Source organism: Eriocheir sinensis, chromosome 8, assembly GCF_024679095.1.
Source record: "Eriocheir sinensis breed Jianghai 21 chromosome 8, ASM2467909v1, whole genome shotgun sequence".
Taxonomy (NCBI): Eukaryota; Metazoa; Arthropoda; class Malacostraca; order Decapoda; family Varunidae; genus Eriocheir; species Eriocheir sinensis.
In genome coordinates this window covers 16,633,864-16,657,226 of record NC_066516.1, presented here as the reverse complement: position 1 = coordinate 16,657,226, position 23,363 = coordinate 16,633,864, and the positions used below count along the sequence as shown (strand labels likewise).

The following is a 23,363-nucleotide window of genomic DNA, read 5'->3' as shown; positions in this document are numbered from 1 at the left end:
ACCCTTTTGGGGGGGCAGTTGTTAAAAAGGAAAATGGAAACTATATATCTGCACGGCAATATTTTGAGACCCTTTTGGGGGGCTTAACAATCGCAGTTGTTAAAAAGGAAAATGGAAACTATATATCTGCACAATTTAAATCCACTTTGTATATACAATTTTTTTTATTACTCTTTATTGATGCAGTAAAGGAGCTAAGTAGTGCATCATGAATGTTATAGTAATGTTTCAGCTAAATAATGCAACAACAACAACTCAAACCTTTTCCCTGCTGCCCACTAATCTATCCCAGTGCTATTGAACCTACTGGATGAATGTCGAGGGGGTGGGGGGAGATGAAAGATTTGATGGATGGCAACACTTGTGAGGAGAACAAACCCAAGACTTGTACTATGGTCAGACCTAGCTATCAAGTCCTATTGGGCGGGGCCACAGCGTTACCTTCCGGCTAAAGGCCTGTCCACACGATCAAGCAGTGCCCTCAAACACAGGCGAGCGGTCTGCCCGTTGGTGGGCTTACCGCTTGTGCCCCCGAAGTCCTTGATTGCTGATGTTGGAGAGCAAAAATGTCACGTGTTATGGAATTTACGTAATTCTTTGCTGTTATTTTGAAAAGCGACATTCATAGCACTATTTAGAATTATTTACTTTATACAGAATATTTAAGACAATTTCAAATAGTAAACTGCTGACATATGAGAGTGATGTATTGGGGGTGATGCAGCAGCACTGTGGAGAAGCTCTGGACCCAACCAAATGGACTTCATATTTGTGTCGGACTATGATGGAAGTGGCATTTGTACTGTGCCAGTGGAAATGTGACACCGTAGACAAAAGCTAATATTATCTAGGGGTGTGTGGGAAAGCTGATGGTTTGGTTGATAAACTGGTTAAGAGAAAAGAATCTGGATCTTTTATCTTTCCTTTAGAAAAGATTAATAGGTTTAGATTTTATCAAAGAAAACTGGTGGCTATCTAGGGTGGATAACTTTAAAAACCTACATATATTTTTAAAAATCTAATAAGAAATACAGCACATTAGTGGAAGATGACAACAAAAACAGGTTGAAGAGCACTACACTATAACAAAAGCTGTACATAATCTACCTTTATGTGTCTTCAATCAAAAAAATTCAAAACGTTAATTATCTACTCACCACACATGTATTTAGTCATCCATTTCATCACCAGAATCCTCTATGACAACTGCTCTTCTTTTCTTGGTGCCTGAGGGCTCAGAATCACTCCAGGAAATATCAATTGAAGGAATTGAATCTGGGCTGTTGGATGCAGTATTTCTACTTCTCTTGGATCCATTTTCTTTCTTGGAACTACTACTCACAAAATGATTAGTAGTGTCTTTTGAAGTCTTTTGTTTAGAGTGCAGCTTTACTTTGTCCATGCCTGATCTACCTGTCTGAGATGATGGCAAGCAAATATTTTCTAAGTTTCTTGATCCTGCAATTGCCATGGGACTAGGTTTGATTCCAGCTTCTGCTTTAGGTCCTGGAAAGAGAATTTTATGTTACTAGGCTCATTTATAAGGAGGATGTGCACAAATACATATCTGGAAAGAGAGTGATTGTGGTCACCATCTTTGTCACATCCTGATAAGGGTTCTGGTTTCTTAATCCAGGCAATACAGAGGGAATCGTGAAATGAGGAGTTTAAAAATTGAAAACTTTACTGAAAACTGATCAATACTATTTACTGTTAGTGATGAAAGTTGCATAGAAAGCTTTTTAAACTGAACTCTTCATCCATTCTACTACGGAAAATGTTCAACATCTTAAGTGACTGATTATGTCATGAACAAGATTATTTCCTTTACATCCAACATGTTTGAGGGGTAAACACCTTGTAAGCAGCTGTACCACATTTCAGTGTGAAGAATTTACCTAAATTGAGGGACTACAATTTCCATGCCTGGCTTCTTTGATGTGAGAAATGGGCTTATAATGCTGCTGTTGATTTGTTTTAAATAAGAAGCAAGTGAGTGTTTATAGTGTAAAGTTGGGGCCCTACACTATAGCTGTGTGCCTGTGCAACCTCGGTGCTCATCTCTGTTTCATTGGCCCTTAAGCCTGTGGTGGGAATAGGGGATAGGTGTTTGGAAGATTGTGTCGAGTTGATAGGTGGAGAAATTGGGTTTTTGAGGCATTGAAGGACACAAGGTTTCTTTTACCCCCAATCGGAAATGATAGCAAGGTTTGAGGTTAAGTGTTCTGCAGTTTCCAGTCTGGAGTCATGTAATTCCTGTTGAGAGGGTCTTCTGTTGAAAGAAGCTGAATAATGCAGAGTGGAGTCGTCACCATATGAGTGGATAGGATAGTATGTTATGGAAAGAAGATCATTGATGAATAACAGGAAGAGTGGGTGACAGGACAGAGCCCTGTGGAACACCACTGTTGATAGATTTAGGGGAAGAACAGTGACCGTCTACCACCACAGAGATAGAACGGCGGAAAGGAAACTGGAGATAAAGGAACAGAGAGAGGGATAGAATCTGAAAGAGGGCAGTTTAGAAAGCAAAGACTTGTGCCAGACTCTATCGAAGGCTTTCGCTATGTCTAGCGCAACAGAGAAAGTTTCACCGAAACACCTAAGAGAGGATGACCAAGAGTCAGTTAAGAGAGCAAGAAGATTGCCAGTAGAACATCCCTTGCGGAACCCATACTGGCGATCAGATAGATGGTCAGAAGTGGAAATGTGCTTTTGAATCTTCCGGTTAAGGATTGATTCAAAAGCTTTAGATAGACAGGAAAGTAAAGCTACAGGGGGTAGTTTGAGGGACTGGAACGGTCACCCTTCTTAGGCACAGGCTGTATGAAGGCGTACTTCCAGCAGGAAGGAAAGGTAGATGTTGATAGGCAGAGGCGAAAAAGTTTGACCAGGCAGGGTGTCAGCATGGAGGCACAGTTTTTAAGGACAATAGGAGGCACTCCATCAGGTCCAGAGGCCTTCTGAGAGTTGAGGCCAGAGAGGACATAGAAAACCTCATTCTTAAGAATCTTAATAACAGGCATAAAGGAGTCAGAGGGGGGTGAGTAGAGGGAATATGCCCAGAATTGTCCAGATTGGAGTTGTTACAGAAAGTTTGAGCGAAGAGTTCAGCTTTAGAGATAGATAAGACGGTGGTGTTGCCGTCAGGGTTAAGGAAAGGAGGGAAAGAAGAAATAAAGTTGGAGGAGATATTTTTGGCTAGGTGCCAGAAGTCTCTGGAAGAATTAGAGAAAGCAGGGTTTTGACATTTACTATTGATGAAAGTTTTTGGTAAGTCGAAGAATAGATTTGGCACGATTCCAGGCGGAAATGTAAAGATCATGGTTAGCGGGAGTTCGAAGGCTCTGGTACCTTTTGCGAGCTGCCTCTCTATCTTTGACAGTATGAGAACAAGCGTGATTAAACCAAGGCTTTTTAGCATGAGGAATAGAGAAAGTACATGGAATGTATGCCTCCATTCCAGAGACAATCACCTCTGTGATGCACTGGGCACACACAGAGGGGTGTCTCTCCTGGAAAGAGTAATCATTCCACGGGAAATTGGAAAAATACATCCTCAGGTCGTCCCACCAAGCTGAAGCAAAATGCCAGAAGCATCACCTCTTCGGTGGGTCCAGAGGATGTACAGAAGCGATAGGACAGGATACAGAAATAAGGTTGTGATTGGAGGAGCCCAACAGAGAGAACAGTTTGACAGAGTAAGCAGAAGGGTTAGAGGTAAGGAAGAGGTCTAGTATGTTGGGCCTGTCTCCAAGATGGTCGGAAATACGTGTAGGGTGCTGAACAAGCTGTTCTAGATCACTGAGGAGAGCAAAGTTGTAGGCTTGCTCACCAGGCTGGTCAGTGAAAGATGATGAAAGCCAAAGCTGGTGGTGAACACTGAAATCTCCTAGGATGGAGATTTCAGCGAAGGGAGAGTGGGTCAAGATGTGCTTCACTTTAGAGTTCAAATAGTCAAAGAATTTTACATAGTTAGTAGAGTTAGGTGAGAGATAAACAGGACAGATGTATTTAGTAATAGAATGACAATGAAGTCTTTGGCATATGGTGGAAAATTTAGAAGAGTCAAGGTCGTGGGCACGAGAGTGAGTGATGTTGTTGCGTATGTAAACGCATCATCCAGCTTTGGATTGAAATTTAGGATAGAGATAGTAGGAGAGAACAGAGTAGAGATTGCTATCAGTAGCCTCAGAAACCTGAGTTTCGGTGAGGTTTAGAGGAGGAAAGATGGTGCTCCACAGAATGAAAATTAGAACGAAGACTGGGAATGTTGCAAAAATTGATAAGAAAGAGGTTCGAGGAGTTATCAAGACACTTCTCAAGTCGGCAGCCAGAAGGGGAGTCCTCCCTGGGGGAATTTGTGGCAATATATATATATATATATATATATATATATATATATATATATATATATATATATATATATATATATATATATATATATATATATATATATATATATATATATATATATATATATATATATATATATATATATATATATATATATATATAAAGCACAGTGACTTACCTGGCACTATATAGCTGAGGGTACTGTATGGAGTGAAATGAAAATCTTCCTTGAGGAATCCATCAATTAGTAAAAATGCCACAATACTTTCTGCTTTGTCCCTACTTAGTCCAGTAGCAATTGCCTCTTGGACACGTTGCTTGGTAGCACCCTTGCCAAGAAGTAGGTCAACCAGTTTCTGACCTGAAATTAAAAGAAGTGAATAATTATTGCACGAAAAATAAATTTTGATTTAAATGGTACAACATGTACTAAGTATCTCACTTGTTTTAAAGACCTGAAATACTTTTGGGGGTTCTTCAAACTACTTTCTATTTTGAAATGGAAATGTGAATTCCAATATGTGCTCCTAAATACAGATATTTGAAGATTAGGAATAGGTTTGACCCTCTCCTAACTTTTAATGTTAACCAATGCCTCACTTGCCCTGTCTATTAGTAATTACATGATACTGAGTGGTAATGCTAATTCTGATGACAATTACTATTTATTTTTTACTTCTTCAGTACCTTTAACTATCTACTCTATCACCCTGGTCAGATTCAAACCTCTGCTGGGGCATCAAGACCACCTCCCATGTGCACTGTGATAATAGTTAGAGGTCATATGGTTCAGAATGTTCTCTTATCATTAAAAATCAATGTAAATATTCATCTGAGGGGATGTCAACTTGAAACTTATAATTAAAGTTTAGTACTGGTCAAGTAGTGCATTTCACTAGCCATAATTCAGATTGTATTACAGAGTTTCTCCTGCTCTGCAAAACAGGCTACTTTGTTGATGATACACTAGATCCTAAACCCCTTCAACACGAGGATGTGTATACTGCATCCTTGCGTGCCCCGTACCATATCCGAGGACGCGCATACTGCGTCCTGGCTCGCTTTAGCCAATATAAGAGTTATTTTATCTATATATTTATGCTTACATCTCAAAATTATCAATTAATTTATGTTTCTTAATGTGCACCATTTAATTCTGCATGTTTTCATATATAATACATGATGATTATGTTGAGTTTATGGCTGAAAACTTGTTATAATCAATAGCGACATTTGAAATTTGGCGTGCACGGTGATCCCGGATACAGCGCGGGGCACTGTTTTGGGCTGGCCGTAGTGAAGGGACTAATAGGGAGAGCACTTGTCTGGGAAATACAACAGGGAATCGGAAATTGCCACAGTCTGAGGGCCACTGTCCATTTCCAAACGTTTACCATACTAGACCTGGCAGTCAGCCCCAGATTTTCACCACATTTTGTCTAGCACATCTAAGTATCACATCTAAGAAACATTAAATAAAACAAGCTAATTGAAGACTTGCATTTTATGCCAGCAAAGGACATACCCTCAGTGGGAGTAACAATGTATCTGCAATTTTTTTTTCAACTTCAGATACTTAAGCATATCATACTACTGCAAATTATTTACTATTGAATGTTTCTCTCAATAAATATCAGGTAATAAAAACAAATAAAATATTATATCAGACCAAATGATATTTACACAAATAAAAGCAGTGTTGGTAGCGGTGATGCAGTATTCCCCATTTTCTTTTTCAACTCTGGGCAGCCAAAAATAATATACCAAACCAGCCGATACATTATACAGACGAAGTGTTGGCAGTGGCGATGCAGTGTTCGCCATTTCCTTCTTCAACTCTCTAATTAACCAAAAATATAATGCCAAACAAGCTAATACATGAAAAGACACAGATGCAGTGTTGGCCATGGCGATACAATGTTTGCCATTTTCTTCTTTAACACTGCCACGCTACTCAACAACAACAACACCCTCGCTGCTGTGCTACCACGAGGGGAAGGGCAGCCAGAGGAGGAACCACGAGAGGGAGAGGAGTCAGAGTGATACAGTAGGCAATAAAGGTACAAACCTACCTCTTGTTTGATTTACATTGTTTTTGATTTACGCGACCTCTTCAAGGACACAATACTCGCATAAACCGAGAGTTGCGAATTTGGTTTAAGGCTATGTTAATACAACAGTATTTTTTCTTAATTATGCAATTTCTTTGGAATAATGCAAGGTGAGACAAATCAAAATTCATGGTAGGAGTTTAGTTCTCAGAGTGACTGCCAGATTTTGGGGCTGCATTCAGTGGTCCTGTTAGCTGTACATCTCACAGGTGGGGAGGTGAGCCAAACAGGACATTGATCACCTGAGCACAACAAATATGATGTCCCATAAAATAGATTTCTCACAATATTCCCACAGTAACTCTTACAGGTGACCCATTACTGGAAACAGCAATCAATGTTGAACAAAACATTCGTAAAACATTCATAGAATGTCTGGTGCTACTTTTATGGGCAAGTTCCATGGGAAGTGCTAAGGAGGAGCTGGCATAACTGACCTGCACCACGTTTACATTACGTGAACTCACCAGGAACAGGCACCTCTCACTTGACATGAGTACTTGCATAAAGTGAAAGGTACCTGTACAGCGTTTCCATACAAATGTAAGGGTAAAGTACAGCCACTTAACAGCATGATAAAACAATTAACAAATATGTCAGCCTCCCATGCTGCCACCTAGTGAGTGTTGCAGACAGTGACTGGGGGACAAATGCAGATGTACTGCTGGACTTTTGTTTCCATACCAGTACTTGGCCAGGCATATGTACAGCAATAATATATGACAGATTTTTGGCCCAGACTTATATTTTGATTCCCAGACTTGATTTGGTGTATGTCCAGCAATTGTTTAACCCCAGATTTTGTCTGTGAAATCAAGGGTTGAGTGTACTGCCCTACCTGTTAACCTCTGGTCAAGACTTGCAGATTTCTGTAGAATCATCAGAAGCTTATCCCCATAATCAGTTAGGTCCAGCATCTTCACTTCCCGTGGTGTCCTGCAGTGGTCACACATACCAGCACAGTCTGCAGTTTCCCACGCCTCATCAAAATGCTCAGCAATGAGATTCCTTCGACATCTGAATATAATTCTTGGGGTTAAAATTACATCACAGTCATCACTACTAACTTCAAAATCCTGCTTCCTGGGTAAGAGGAGCGTGAATTTGATTCTAAAGAAAAGGGGGAATGCTTTTAGTAAAGAATTTTTTATAAAATGCAAGTGGTGATATCATACATTTACAGAAATGAATAAAGAATAATGCATACCTCGTTTCATCCAAGCAATATGTGATCAGACCATACAAGTTTTCTAAGCCAGTCTGCTCAGTAAAGACCATGGTGCTCTGCCTTGCAAGATCAGAAAATTTCCAGAAGATAATACATTTTGCTGGTTCACCATCTCTCCCTGCTCTTCCACTTTCCTATAAGGAGGGAATATGTGCATCACATTTTGGTACTGAAATTGACTGTTGAAAAATATCCAGAGAAGAACAGGAAGCTGCTTGCTGCTTTCATAGACCTAGAGAAAGCCCATGACAGGGTCGACAGGTAAAGTTTATTGGATGTCCTGAGGATATACAGTGCATTTAAATGAGAAGCAGAGTTAGAGTTTTGGTGTTGGTTTACGTGTAAAATACCATCATGGTTGTTCAATCTGTATATGAATGATCGGAGATTAAAGTGCAAAGCTGAAAGTGAGAGGTATAGCATTGTCCTTGATGGCAGGCCTATTTGCAGATTATAAAGTGTTATTGGCAGAAAATGCAGATGAATTTGAGAGGGCAGGAAGGAGAAATCTGAAAGTAAGTGTTGACATGAGTAGGTATTAGAAAGGGTGAGAAAGCATTTTTGAATTTGTAAAATCATACAAAGTTAGAGCAAAAAGCAAGACTGAGTGTAATAACTGGTTGGAGGAAGTGCGGATGAAGTGACTGAATTTATGGTTGTGTCAAGTTGTTAAGCGAATATATTGAGTTTTTAGATACATTAACAAACACTTAAGTTCCTTCTAACAAACTTGGAAGCATGCACTGGGTGTGGCCTTGGTGGTCATTCCTGTTTTTGGGGGTTAAGAACTCACAACCCCAGGACATAGGGGAAGTGTGACATCCAGGTTACCACATTTACCATTCCCAGGCTTCCCCAGGTATGTATTTCTTCATGAGCTAGACACTGAGTGCCCAGCCCAGTACTGAACTAGGCCTACAGGATCACAGCTTGGAGTGCAAACCATTACACAACAGGTTCCTTCTGCCCCATTCAGAAATAGCATGAAGGTCAGAGGTTGAGCATTCTGCAGCATCCAGCTTCCAGTTGTATGATTCCTGGTGCTATGGTGTTTCAGAGGTGGGGGAAACTTTCAATGAACTCACTTTATTGCTAATGTATGGACAATTCTAAAAAGATAGACAAGAACAAAAAGCCATGTAAAGCAAGGACTTTCCTTTAGTTTATGACAAACTTTTTGATTGATTACTTATGTTAAATTATTTAGTTTAGATTGTTACATGTATATACCAAACAGTTTCTTACCTGATAGAAGTTTTCCATGGACTTTGAAATACAGTGGTGAATGACATAGCGAACATCAGGCTTATCTATTCCCATCCCAAAGGCAATGGTAGCAATTACGGCCTGAAAAAAATAAAATGTAAAAAAATACCATCATGGCTTAAATCTTAAAAATTTTCTGACAATGTAGAGGTTAAAATCCTATTTTTTTTTAAGGCTTGATTAAACTGAATTTACTTTTACAATAATGCCATCGACTACGTTTTATTTCCGCTCCCTAACCCTTCTCACCCTGCGAGTGTGGGCTACACGGGAACGAATGAAACAGTTATATCCAGACATAGAACATTCAATATGGTTTACAGACAGATAACAAGAGACCACAGGAAGCCAATAAACTTATTAGGAGTAGTCAGAATATGGAAGAACAAGTCACCACTCAAGGCTAACTGACTAGAGTAGCTGAAACTGGAGTTAAGAGTGTGACCACGATAGTTATGAGATAGTGATATATGACCAGACCAAATACAAAAATTTATACCCAATATATTTAATTTCTAATCAACAAATAATTGCAGTTTAGTGGTAAACTATGCATAAATTATTTAAATACATGTTACTAAATCAAGCAACCAAGTCAAATCAAACTATGGCTTCTTTAATTCTTGTTCATCATGAGTGAAACTGAATTATCTAAGCCACATTTATTCACTTACCAAAATACTGAGGAGTATTGATACAGAAGAAAGAGCATCCTTACTTAGACTTCATATACAATAAATGAATATTTTGTCAAGACATGTGCTTTTACACCATGATTGGAACACAATGAACTTTCACAATAAAATTACCTGATAATCATTCTTCACCCACTTCATATGAACTCTGCTCCTGACATCTGCTTCAAGCTGGGCATGATATGGAGCTACACGTAGTCCCCGAGACCTCAGGTCACCTGCAAGCTGCTCAGCATCCTTGATTGTCATGGTGTAGATAATGCCTGACTGGCCCTTGAATTCCTTTTGAAGCATCTGTTGAATCTGGTTTGCACATTCTTCTTGTGATGATGGCTTTGGTCGCACCTGAAAGTAATGTACAGTGGAACCTTGGTTGTTGAATAACTTTAATCTTGGACAAAATGGTTCACGAACATATTTTTCAAACAAAAAATGAACAGTTTCTGCACAGAATCTTGGTTCCCAAACAGGCAAGCTGGCACAAGTCTAACTTTGAAAACAAGTTGCAGTGATGACTGAGAGGCCTTCTCAGATGTGTGATATGTCATTCAAAATATGATAATCAGACCAGTTTTAGGGCCTTACATATAAGGCTGCAAAGTGTGGGAAAGTTTCCGTAAAAACAGAAACTTTCCGAGGAAATTTTTCAGAAATTTTCAAGGTCTGGGAATTTTGAGAATTTTCTGAGTATGGTTGAAATGACTTATAGTAACTGTTTGGGGTTTTGTTATGTAAGGTTTGGTTAAGTTTAGGGTATGTTAGAGGACAGCCTCCAGTGAAATGGAGATAGGATACAGGAATTCGTTAGGGAAAGGGGGGAAAGATCAGTGAGAAACTTTGAGCAGCCAAGGAGGGAGTGTATGAATAGAGAGATGGAAACTCTTCTGCCGTGGCCATCCCCTGGTGGGAGCTCCTAGGAGCAGGCGTCAATGAGATGATGAAGTTTAGGGTATCTTCAAACACATGATAACCAGCAACTTATGGTATAAATCAACAAAGAATAACCTCACTTTATTGTATAGAAAGTCTCATTAGGAAGTAAGCATATATGAATTTTCTGAGTCAAGACCTAAAGAAACTGTTTGGGGTTTTGTTAGGTTAGGTTAAGTTTAGGGTATCTTCAAACACATGATAGCCAGCACCTTATGGTATAAATGAACAAAGAATTGCCTCACTTTGTTGCATAGAAAGTCTCATTAGTAAAGAAGAAAATATGAATTTTCTGAGTCAAGATGTAAAGTAACTGTTTCGGTTTTTGTTAGGTTAGGTTAAGGCAAGGATCTAACTCTTTTTACAAATAGCCCCAGGGTCTTGATTTCAATATATGTTGTGAAGAATAATACTCTGATGATCTTACCTGAACATAGAATGAATTTAATCTTTTATTTTTTTATGATTTTTTGTCGCGTATTTTAAAAAATGTTGAAGTCTATCCCCTCTGTCATTTCTGCACCAATCTTTTTGTCCTTTGCACACAAAATGCTTTATAATCTTCCTTACAAAGTTAAAAAAAATTGTTGAAATCTATTTATTTAATTGAAAAAAAAAAAAAAAAAAAAAAAAAAAAGACATCTAGACTGTATTTTTACTGTATTATGCTAAAAAGAAATGAAATTGATATTTTTTTTCTAATTTTGTTCTCTAATATGTTTAGCTCCAAACCCTAAGGGTTTAATCTCTCTAAAACTAAAGGAGGAGATGCATTTTATGTATGTATTACTCCTTGTTTTGAGAAAACGGCGCTTAAAGATTTTTTTTCCACTTTCATGTCACAGTGCAATCAAAAACAGTTATAAAGTCCTGGACCTGTTATTGTTTGATTCCTTTGGGTTCATCAAGCACATATCAATGCATTTATCTAGATATGACTCCTGGTTCCCTCTTTCAAAGGTATTAATCGCTCTAAGGCGAGGGTATCGTGATGCGCAAAGTCATTCATTGTAGCCAGGTTTGATCTTCCAAACTCGCCTGATTTATATCATTCCTTAGTGTCATCTACTTTTCTTCTCTTTTTGCCTTTGGTTGGAGTGGTGGTTCCTCTTCGCTTTCTGTGTGTCAACCCTTTTCAATATTGATATTTGTTCCGAACATGCTTATAAGTAGATGACACTTGTCATGGCCAAAGTTGTGTTCAATCACTGTCACTTGGGTGGCAATTTCACTCTTACAGTTTGTGTCAATTGCCGTTTCATACCACTTTTTCACATGTAAATATGCGTTCATTGTATGCAAACTTTGTTATAACAGTTAAATAAATTAATAAACAAACATTTGATTTTGCACAAAATACTCACAAATTATGTAACTAATACTTGGTTGGATTACCCTTCCTCTTGAGAACTTCCTCTAGGCATTTGGAAAGAGATTCTGCGAGGGTCTTCAGATTGTTGGGGTCAAGCGACTCTCAGGCACTGCGCAGCTCAGCCTCCAGCTTGGTCTTTTTGATTGTGGGCTTTGATTATGGGCCAAAGGTCTTCGATGGGTGAAAGATCAGAAGAGTTCGCTGGCCAGATATAATTAATGCCACAGTCAGATAGCCAGTTTTTTTATCAGTTTTGCCGTGTGTGGTGGTGCGCTGTCCTGCTGGAAAATGTCTGTGCCACTGTTCTCAAAAGACGACTCCAAGTACTCGTTCAGAATTATGTAATAGGATTCTTTAGTCACAGTCTCATTTTGTGTTAATATCACTAAGTCACTCAAGGCACCATACCCAAAGCTGCCCCACACCATTAAATGCTGAGGGTGTCTTACAGCAGCAGCGATGCGGTTCATTGCAAAGGGGTCCGAGTCACGTGCCCGCCACACTGTCTGTCCTGATGTGTCACTGACACGCAATGTGGCTTCATCAGACCACAGCACCCTCTTCCATCTCTCCAAGTTCCAGTCTTTCTGTTCCTTGGTGAACAAAACCCTCCTTTTCCTCTGTGTGTCATTAATCAGGGGCTTTTTCTGTGCCCTCACTTTTCTACATATAAGGTTGTCATGCAGCATGCGCTGAACGGTTCTTACAGACGTGTCACCTAGGAGGTTTGGAAGTTGCTCCTTAAGTTTTCTTACTGTAAGAGTCGAGTTACATTCAACCTCCCTCCTTAGCAGTTTCAAAGTTCGAGGGGCAGTGCTGCGGGGCCTGCCTCCCCCATGTCCATGTGTCGGCACCTTCACGTCTCTGCGATCCTTGAATATTCTCACAATGTTCTGGACGGTTCTCAGCAGCACACCAGTATTCCGATTGATTTCACATGTTTTCAAGACTAATTTGTGGCACCCTATCACACGCACGATATCGTTATGAGAGGCGGTGGCTGAATCAACAGAGTGACGGCTCCGCATTCAGGAGGACGCGAGTTCAATCCCCCCCCAGTGCCACTGAGCTGGGATTTTTCAGCTGCCGCTGAGTGGCTTAAAAATACCCACATGCTGTCCAGAAGACCACCTATCAACTCGGACTCTAGATTCTAGAATTAAAGATGAGCTCCGGGAGGGCAGCATGAGCCAATGCAAGATGGCGCCACTATAAACACTCGCCTGCGCCAGAACGGGCTGGACCGACCATCAGGTCCTACCAGGAAGAAGCCTTGGACCGACCATTAGGCCACACCGGGAAGAAGCCTTCCGGCACAATAGGTCGCAACGAAAAAAAAAAAAAAAAAAAAAAAAAAATGTTTCGCGAGTACAAGCGAAAAAATAACAAAGCCCGCGGTGGAAGAAAACGTTGACAGCACTCAAAACCATTACATAAGTGACCGAGGATGATGATTCATAGCTCTCCATATGTTGGAAGCACTGATGTGAGTTGCCAGCTGATCAATTCCTCTTGGCTAATTGGAGTTTCATATTTGCAGACGTGAAAAGTCAGTTGACGCAGACTGTAAAGTGTCCTGCATACTTGACTTTCATGCATTTCAACCATACTTTTGAATGTAACGATTGGTTTGGTGGTTGTGGTGGTGGTGAGGGATCATGTAGCTGCGAGGCACTTGAACTTGAGTTTTGGCGCATAGCAGTTATTTGCGTTTTCCTTGTATAAGCTGCCATCCGGCGGTTCTTCTCCACATACCGTTCCCGCATTGACATGATATCAGTGAAAGGCTTCAGGGCAATAGTAAATGCTCTAATGCCTTAGCAAGAGCTCACAAAGGAAGATAGTGGTGTAAACAAAGCAGTCTTCCCTCAGGCACCAGTTCATCTGAGTGAGAGGCAGGAAAGCCATGATGGGCAGGGGAGAGGCGGCCAGATGCACAAAAATACATTGGTATGTGATTATCTTATCATATTTATAAAAAAATAATGTAATGAAACGATTCCTGCCACTCACACTAGGACCGGTTCACCATGCCTGCTTATTAGGCATTTAAACATTTAAATGTGCTCAGTGGGACACTTAAATTTGTGGCAAAAAAAAAAAATAAAAAAAATAAAAAAATAAAATAAATAAATAAATAAATAAATAAAAATAAATAAATAATAAATAAATAAAGCTGCCATCTGATAGCTTATGCATAAATGGTCATGCCAGAGCATTTAGCTTACTTTCAATATTTTTCAAATAATTTCTTAAAATAGGGTGGCGGATCCTTCCCTTGAGTTTAGAGTATCTTAAAAACATGATAGCCAGCACCTTAAGGTATAAATCAACAAAGAATAACCTCACTTTGTTGTATACAAAGTCTAATTAGTAAGGAAGCATATATGAATTTTCAGAGTCAAAACCTATAGTAGCTGTTTGGGATTTTGTTAGGTTAGGTTCAGTTTAGGGTATCTTCAAGCAAATGATAGCCAGCACCTTATGGTATAAATCAACAATGAATGACCTCACTTTGTTGTATAAGAAGTCTCATTAGTAAGGAAGCTTATATGAATTTTCCGAGTCAAGACCTATAGTAACTGTTTGGGGTATGGTTAGGTTAGGTTCAGTTTAGGGTATCTTCAAACAAATGATAGCCAGCACCTGAAGGTATAAATCAACAATGAATGACCTCACTTTGTTGTATAAGAAGTCTCATTAGTAAGGAAGCTTATATGAATTTTCTGAGTCAAGATCTATAGTAACTTCAAACTAATGCTAATTATGAACTTTACATTTCTGCACGAAATCGTGCCAAATCTATTCTCCGACTAACCAAAAATTCTTTCATTAATAGAAAATGTCAAAACCTTGCTTTCTCTAACTCTTCCCGTGACTTCTGGCATCTAGCCAAAAACATCTCCTCCAACTTCACTTCTTCATCTTTCCCTCCACTCCTCAGTCCTGACGGCAACACTGCCGTCTCATCTATCTCTAAGGCTGAACTCTTCTCTCAAACTTTTTCTAAAAACTCCACTCTGGACGATTCTGGGCATATTCCTCCTACTCATCCCCCCTCTGACTCCTTTATGCCTGTTATAAAGATTCTTCAAAATGATGTTTTCTATGCCCTCTCTGGCCTCAATCCTCAGAAGGCTTATGGACCTGATGGAGTGCCTCCTATTGTCCTTAAAAACTGTGCCTCCGTGCTGTCACCCTGCCTGGTCAAACTCTTTCGCCTCTGCCTGTCAACATCTACCTTTCCTTCTTGCTGGAAGTATGCCTTCATACAGCCTGTACCTAAGAAGGGTGACCGCTCCAATCCCTCAAACTACCGTCCTATTGCTTTACTTTCTTGTTTATCTAAAGCTTTTGAATCAATCCTTAACCGGAAGATTCAAAAGCACCTTTCCACTTCTGACCTTCTATCTGATCGCCAGTATGGGGCGTTCTACTGGTGATCTCCTAGCCTTCTTAACTGACTCTTGGTCATCCTCTCTTAGCCGTTTCGGTGAAACTTTTGCTATTGCGCTGGACATATCAAAAGCTTTTGATAGGGTCTGGCACAAATCTTTGCTCTCTAAACTACCCTCCTACGGTTTCTATCCTTCTCTCTGTACCTTTATCTCCAGTTTCCTTTCTGACCATTCTATTTCTGCCGTGGTAGACGGTCACTGTTCTTCCCCTAAATCTATTAACAGTGGTGTCTCACAGGGTTCTGTCCTATCTCCCACTCTTTTTCTGTTGTTCATTGATGATCTTCTTTCCAAAACGAACTGTCCTATCCATTCCTACGCCGATGATTCCACTCTGCATTATTCAACTTCTTTTAATAGAAGACCCACCCTTCAGGAACTTAACGACTCAAGGCTGGAGGCTGCAGAACGCTTAGCCTCAGACCTTACTATTATTTCCGATTGGGGCAAGAAGAACCTGGTGTCCTTCAACGCCTCAAAAACAGTTTCTCCACCTATCCACTCGACACAATCTTCCAAACAACTATCACCTATTCTTTGACAACACCCAGCTATCACCTTCCTCAACACTAAACATTCTTGGTCTATCCTTAACTCAAAATCTCAACTGGAAACTTCATATCTCATCTCTTACTAAATCAGCTTCCTCGAGGCTGGGCGTTCTGTACCGTCTCCGCCAGTTCTTCTCCCCTGCACAGCTGCTGTCCATATACAGGGGCCTTGTCTGCCCTCGTATGGAGTATGCATCTCATGTGTGGGGGGGGCTCCACTCACACAGCTCTTCTGGACAGAGTGGAGGCTAAGGCTCTTCGTCTCATCAGCTCTCCTCCTCATACTGATAGTCTTCTACCTCTTAAATTCCGCCGCAACGTTGCCTCTCTTTCTATCTTCTATCGATATTTCCACGCTGCCTGCTCTTCTGAACTTGCTAACTGCATGCCTCCCCCCCTCCCGCAGCCCCGCTGTACTCGACTTTCTACTCATGCTCATCCCTATACTGTCCAAACCCCTTATGCAAGAGTTAACCAGCATCTTCACTCTTTCATCCCTCACGCTGGTAAACTCTGGAACACTCTTCCTTCATCTGTATTTATTTCCTCCTGCCTACGACTTAAACTCTTTCAAGAGGAGGGTATCAGGACACCTCTCCTCCCGAAACTGACCTATCTTTCGGCCACCTCTTTGGATTCTTTTTAGGAGCAGTGAGTAGTGGGCTTTTTTTTATTAATGTTTGCTTTTTGTGTGCCCTTGAACTGTCTCCCTTGCTGTAAAAAAAAAAAAAATAAAAAAAAAAAAAAATAAATAAATAAATAAACTGTTTGGGGTATGGTTAGGTTCGGTTAAGTTTAGAGTATCTTCAAACACATGATAGCCAGCACCTTATGGTATATATCAACAAAAAATGACCTCACTTTTTTGTATAGAAGTTTTCATTAGTAAGGAAGCATATATGAATTTTATGACTCAAGACCTAAAGTAATGTTTGGGGTTTTGTTAAGTTAGTTTAGGTTAAGTTTAGGGTATCTTCAAACACATGATTGCTTGCACCTGAAGGTATAAATCAACAAAAAATGACCTCACTTTGTTGTATAGAAATTCTCATTAGCAAGGAAGCTTATATGAATTTTCTGAGTTCATAGGAAGTGTTTTTTTTTTTTTTTTAGGTTAGGTCAAACACATGATAGCCAGCACCTTATGGTATAAATCAACAAAGAATGACCTCACTTAGTTGTATAGAAAGTCTCATTAGTAAGGAAGCATGTATGAATTTTCCGAGTCAAGACCTATAGTAACTGTTTGGCGTTTTGTTAGGTTAGGTTAGGTTAAGTTTAGAGTATCTTCAAACACATAATAGTCAACACCTTATGGAATAAATCAACAAAGAACAGCCTCACTTTGTTGTGTAGAAAGTCTCGTTAGTAAGGAAGCATATATGAATATTTAGAGTCAAGATCTATAATAACTGTTCTGGGTTTTGTTAAGTTAGGTTAACCCCTTCCCGGCGGCAGGGCAGATGTATGGAGAAAAAAAAAAACAAAAAAAAAAACAAGTCTCTGTATAGATGCTGTCGACTTTCATCCACACGTGTATATATAGATTCCCCGCAAGTGGGCATTCCAGATTGACGCCTATATATATAGACTCTGCCGCAAAACTGGACAAACTTTTGAATTTATATATAGATGTTATTTAAGTTTGATTGGTTATATGTATATTCATATATTTATATGAAGGTTTAGATTCTGTATCAGTGTAATCACTGACAGTAGATGAGTCAGAATCATCAAAATCATCCAAAAAATCAGCATCTATATCCTCATCTGCCAAAGAAGTCATTTCTTCCGGCTTAAGAGGTCTCTTTCTCCTTGACATGATAGATTAATAATAAAATAAAGTAGGAAAAAAATGCATAAATTCCCAGTGTTAGCTGATGCGCATAGCAAATCCGCCACCGACAAAGCACAAGCGGTAAGCAATGTCAGTAAGTGTCAGGGGGTTTGAGATGCCAAGTAACGATTTATTTTGTTAATTTTGTTAGTAGTAAGGAATCGTCTATATATAGACGTGCCGACAAAAAGTCCCAATTTCGAAATGTCTCTATATAGATCCTCTGCTGGGAAGGGGTTAAGTTTAGAGTATCATCAAACACATTTGCTCAGGAGCAGTGATTAGTGGGCTTATTTTTTAATTATTGATTCCTTTTTTTATGCCCTTGAGCTGACTCCTTTGCCGTAAAAAAAAAAAGTACCTTATATTTATGGTATAAATCAACAAAAAATGACCCCACTTTGTTGCATGGAAAGTGCAGTGGCCTGGGTCAGCTGAAAGTTTCTGTGATACATTGAAAGAATGGATCTCAAATGTAAAAATAACTATATTAAAACATAATATGATTGACAGAAATTAATCAACATCTATTTCTACTTGAAAGTAGGTATACAGTCCCTGAAAGTCAAGATCAAGACCAAGATTGCCAATCAAACGTAGCACCCCTGTGTGATTAGTTTCCTCAGCACCTCGGGGAAAGTTGCTGCCTGCAAACTCAAAGAATTTACAAGTTGAAAAAAATATGAATAAGAAAGATCGCCTTTTTATGTGGTTTAAGTGTCTCTTAATAGAAATTTCGGGAAACAGTACATCATCAGTCTCGCTTAACCGTACATACTTCAGAGCATTTTAAGCACTGAGTATTTTTTTCTCCAAAACTGATGTCTTACAGCTTAGGGTCTGCGATATATGTCAGAGTGCATTATACAACGCAAAATGTGGTAAGCAAGCCAGATCCCTAAATGTTCACATTCCCTAAATTTTTCAGCATTAGTGTCAGCATAATCATAAAAATTGATTTTTTCATACAGCTACATTTGTGATATTACTGACCTCATAAAACAAATTTGGTCTATTGAAGGATGCCTTGAGAATCAAGCAGCCTTGTATGTCTAGTATCTTCTGCACATCTAGAATTACTCTTGATGTGGCAGTAGCAGTGAGTCCCAGGATAGGAGTGCCAGGGAACATCTTTCTCATGATTCCCAAGAACTTGTAGTCTGAAAAATGCACATCATTAAGATAGATGCTAAAAGCTAACTGGCATAAGTGTATACTGTATACATTATAAAGTTATATGAGTTATTATAGTCAACATAACTTCTCTGTTATAGTTATGTTATTAAAGCTATTATAATGTTGAGAAGTTTATTAGGTGTCAACAGGAAGAATGGTGAGAATGATGAAAGTATTTATGGAAGCTTTGGCATATCTAGTAAGAGAAAGGGAACTAATTGGCTTGTTCACAGTAGAACATGTAATGCCTATTAATACTACAATCTTAATTTTCTCTCAACTTCGAGGGGTAGAGGGGTGACTTAGCTATTTTCCAACGATAATTTACAAGGAGAATTTGACATTGACTGCCACAGCAATGTAAGATAATATCAAAGACATGTCCATATAATGTTTGTACATATTTTGGCATAATAAAGGTATTCTCTTTAAGATAAAAATCTTCAGAGTGTAAATAATTATTCTGCAAGTAAGTATGAGCAGAATAGCAACCTGTGATATCATTTTTCAAGTCTGAGCTGCCGATATCACCAGCCTTTTACAAAATAATCTTTTATGTAATGAGGGTTTTTATCTTTTTACATGATAAAAATATCTTCATTACGCCCAAATATGTAGAAATATATTATAAGGACATGTCTTTAATATTATCTCGTACTGCAATGGAAATCAGTGTCAAAGCCTCTTTGCAGATTGGCATTGAAAATTGGCCAAGTCACCCCTCTGCCCCTTGAAGTCAAGAGAAAATTAAAATTCTGGTGTTAATAGTCATCCAAACGCCCTACTGTGAACAGGCCAATTGTGGAGTTATATAAGCTGTTAAGCAAAACACTCAAGGTGGTTTGGCCATTTGGAGAGAATGGGAAGAATGAGTTGGCAGAGACTAAGAATGTATACATAAATTAGGTTGATGCTGTTAGTGTAAGAGGACAATGCTCAGTAAAATGGGAGAACAAGTTGGTGGAATACTTGAGAGAATGAGGTGACAGAAGAATGAGAGGACTGGAATGGATATCAGAGTAAATATAGATAAATAAATTAGTAATTATGAGTTATGTAAAGAAATCATATTATATATACAATAGACTAGGTATTCCTGAAAAAGGGAATGAAAAATACATGCTGGTATTCCACTGCATATTGTAGAAGGCAACAAAAAGGAGCATAGCTTTTCAATTACAGAAATTTTGGGTTGGGGACTCGGACTCTTTCAATTGTTTTTTGTTTAGAGTACATGCCTCTGCAGTTACACATGACACACATGACTGCAGAAAATTAAGAGGGTTTACAATGGTCTATAGGAATCATAAGAAAAAATGAAATAATGAGAGTAGGGATGAGAATTAAAAAAAGGAGGATGGGACTCTGGGATAGTACTTATTATTGTGCCAATGTTGAAACATTGTTGAGGATTTAGGCACTAGAAAATAAAATAGGTGCATAGAGTGATATAAATAGCATGGATAAAAATGAGGATTCATAGAGAAGGTTTGGCATTTGTAAGGGTGATGGAATCAGTAATGGCATGGTAAATTATGCACTAAGGCATTTGAGCATCTGCAGAAACAGAGAAGTTGAGATAACATTGGCTTCATAAGTAGGGTTAATCTGGTGGGTGTGAAAAAGATAACTTCTATAATAGGGATGACAGAGTTTTTTGAACTTAGATGAAAACAGATTGAAAGGCAGTGAGGAATAATGCACCCAAGGACAGTATTACACAAAGAAAGAAAAAGGGCAACTCTGTCTTAGAGAAACTATTGAGAAAAGACCTCAAATGGTAGATGGATGCAAGTCAATTGATACATATTGAACCATCATAAAAATCACCAGCTTATGCATCAAAGACATCTTTGACACTAGCCTTGGTATAAAAATTAGCCAAATCCAATAACCGGGCTTATCTCAGGTGACTACTTGTGAATATTAAACATTCTCTTCCATGTGTATATCATCACCAATGAGTTGTATGAAGGAAACTGGAGATAAAAGTACAGAGAGGATAGAAACTGCAGGGGGAGTAGTTTGGAAAGCAAAGATATGTGAATATATTTTTTGTTTTCATGGTTTCATCCCAACAATCTGAACAATTTTATAATCCGAATAACCTTTGGTACATTGCCATTTGAATTACTGGACTTTTACTGCATGCAGATTTAGGTCCTAGTTTTACATCCTTCTGTTCTAGAGTTAGACATACTTATTTTCAGTGGAAGAAAATTTACAAAATGATATCAAACCCACACACAGTATGGAGTTTAAAAGTTTATAATAAAAAAAATATATATAAAAAAAAAAAAAAAGTAAAACCTTTATGACTCAGTGTGGGAGGGGCTTACTGTTAAGGACATTCAAGGAGTTAAGTTTGTTACCTGGTCTGAAGTCATGGCCCCACTGCGAGCAACAATGAACCTCATCAATGGCCAAGCGGGCAAACCTTCCCATCTGATGCATTTTCTGAAGTTTTGTCATGAATCTCTTTGACTTGGAAAGCTTCTCTGGTGTAACATACAAGAGCTTTAATTTGCTTTGGGGATTTGTCATTTCCTGGGGACAATAATCACTATTAGCAAGTCAGACCAGGATATAAATATGTAGTACTAATTAACCCTTTCACAACAGCTAGGTGAAAACAGCCCCCCGTCCTGTATCCGGGATGGCCACGAGTGCCAAATTTCAAACGTCGCTACTGATTATAACAAGTTGTCAGCCATAAACTCAACATAATCATCATGTATATAAAAACATGCAAAATTAAATGGTGCACATAAAGAAACATAAATTATTTGATAATTTTGAGATGTATGCATAAATATACAAAGAAATTTGCGTTACTCATAGATGACGTGTGTCTACTGAATTGTATTTCCTTATATTAATTGTGATATAGAAATAGATTTGTGGAGGAAAGTGGAGGAGAGGGAAGGGAAGGACACAGACGTAAGTAAGATCATGGAAAATATCTCACTGATTCACCAGCAATACACACAGATTTCACGGAGTAAAAGGCTCAAAGGCTGTGTGTGTGTGTGTGTGTGTGTGCATGATAGCCAGTAACTTATGGTATAAATTAACAAAGAATGACCTCACTTTGTTGTATAGAAAGCCTCATTAGTAAGAAAGCATATATGAATTTTCTGATACAAGACCTGTAGTAGCTGTTAGGGGTTTTCTTAGGTTAGGTTAAATTTAGGGTATCTTCAAACACATGATTGCAAGCACCTTATGGTATAAATCAGCAAAGAATGACCTCAATTTGTTGTATAGAAAGTCCCATTATTAGGGAAGCATATATAAATTTTCTAGGTCAAGACCTATAGTACCTGTTTGGGGTTTTGTTAGGTTAGGTTTGGTTAACTGGTGAGCGGCATATGCCTCAATAGGCGTCACTTAAACAATCCTGCCAAAAAAAAAATGCCGAGATGCATAATTTTTTCACCATTATATCTTGAAATTCAAATTTGAGTTTTTGAATGAATATTTCTTTGCCTTGGCAAGTTGTATAAAATTTCAAGTTATAGAATGCTGAGTTATAAGGGTTTCACTGTAATAAATTTAGTAAAAAAAAAAAAATATATATATATATATATAAATAATTTAATAAATAAATAAGTGTATAATTAAATAAATGAAAATATGAAAAACCGTACATAAATAAATGAAGTAAACATATCTATAAATGTCCAAATAAATGATCAATAGGAGCAAAAAGCATCCCACTAAACTCACTGTATGGACGGCATTGACCTCCTCTCTGGTAACTGAGGCGGACAACATCATCGCTGCAACATTCAGAGCTCTCAGAGCCATAATCTGGTCTTCCATCAAGGACACCAGGGGAGAGACAACTAAGGTGACACCTGGAAATGAAGAACACTCATTTCATTAAAGGAAAAAAAACATGAACTATAACAAGCAAAATCACATCTGATGTATTAAATAGGTACAGCAACAGAGTATAAAAGATCTAATTATCCAGCTGAGGTGTTTTGAAATAAAGTTATGGTGGCAGGTAAAAAGGGTGATCTGATGGACTGTCTGACTATATACTATATACTTCTATTGATTCTTTACAACAAAATATGAAACATACTGCAGCCCATAAAATCACATATTGAGGGTCCCAACTGTACTTGTATAGGTAAAGGTGGAGACCCTGCTTCTATTGGAAGCAATATTAGCGCCATTGTGTTACCTGCTCTGAAGAAGAGATCCTGTTGGACATCACTACAAGTTTTGTGAATTGTATCGTGAGACAATAAATAAGATGTAAAAGATGTATAATTAATCATTAATTTTATAAAAGAGGTAGACAGTTAATGTGCTCAATGAAGTCGGACAACTAAATTGTCATCTGGTGAAGTCCGGCAAAGCATATGATGA

General features: G+C 38.6%; 1 protein-coding gene across 2 annotated transcripts in view; it reads right to left on the bottom strand.

Annotated features, from left to right (window-relative positions):
• The window catches only part of LOC126995608 (ATP-dependent DNA helicase Q1-like), a 38,302-nt gene that overhangs the window by 754 nt on the left and 14,185 nt on the right, over positions 1-23,363 (bottom strand). Inside the window, exons 5-14 of one of the 2 annotated variants that reach the window (XR_007750504.1) lie at positions 22,710-22,840; positions 21,353-21,527; positions 18,798-18,964; positions 9,771-10,001; positions 8,941-9,042; positions 7,675-7,829; positions 7,306-7,484; positions 4,535-4,717; positions 1,158-1,506; positions 442-547 (exon numbers count right to left, since the gene is read on the bottom strand). Coding sequence is in view for 1 of the 2 variants with exons in the window: in XM_050855311.1 (XP_050711268.1) it covers positions 1,169-1,506; positions 4,535-4,717; positions 7,306-7,484; positions 7,675-7,829; positions 8,941-9,042; positions 9,771-10,001; positions 18,798-18,964; positions 21,353-21,527; positions 22,710-22,840 (1,661 nt within the window). In the remaining variant the exon portion in view is untranslated. The remainder of the gene's footprint in view (positions 1-441; positions 548-1,157; positions 1,507-4,534; positions 4,718-7,305; positions 7,485-7,674; positions 7,830-8,940; positions 9,043-9,770; positions 10,002-18,797; positions 18,965-21,352; positions 21,528-22,709; positions 22,841-23,363) is intronic. The other variant, XM_050855311.1, reaches the window with a different exon arrangement.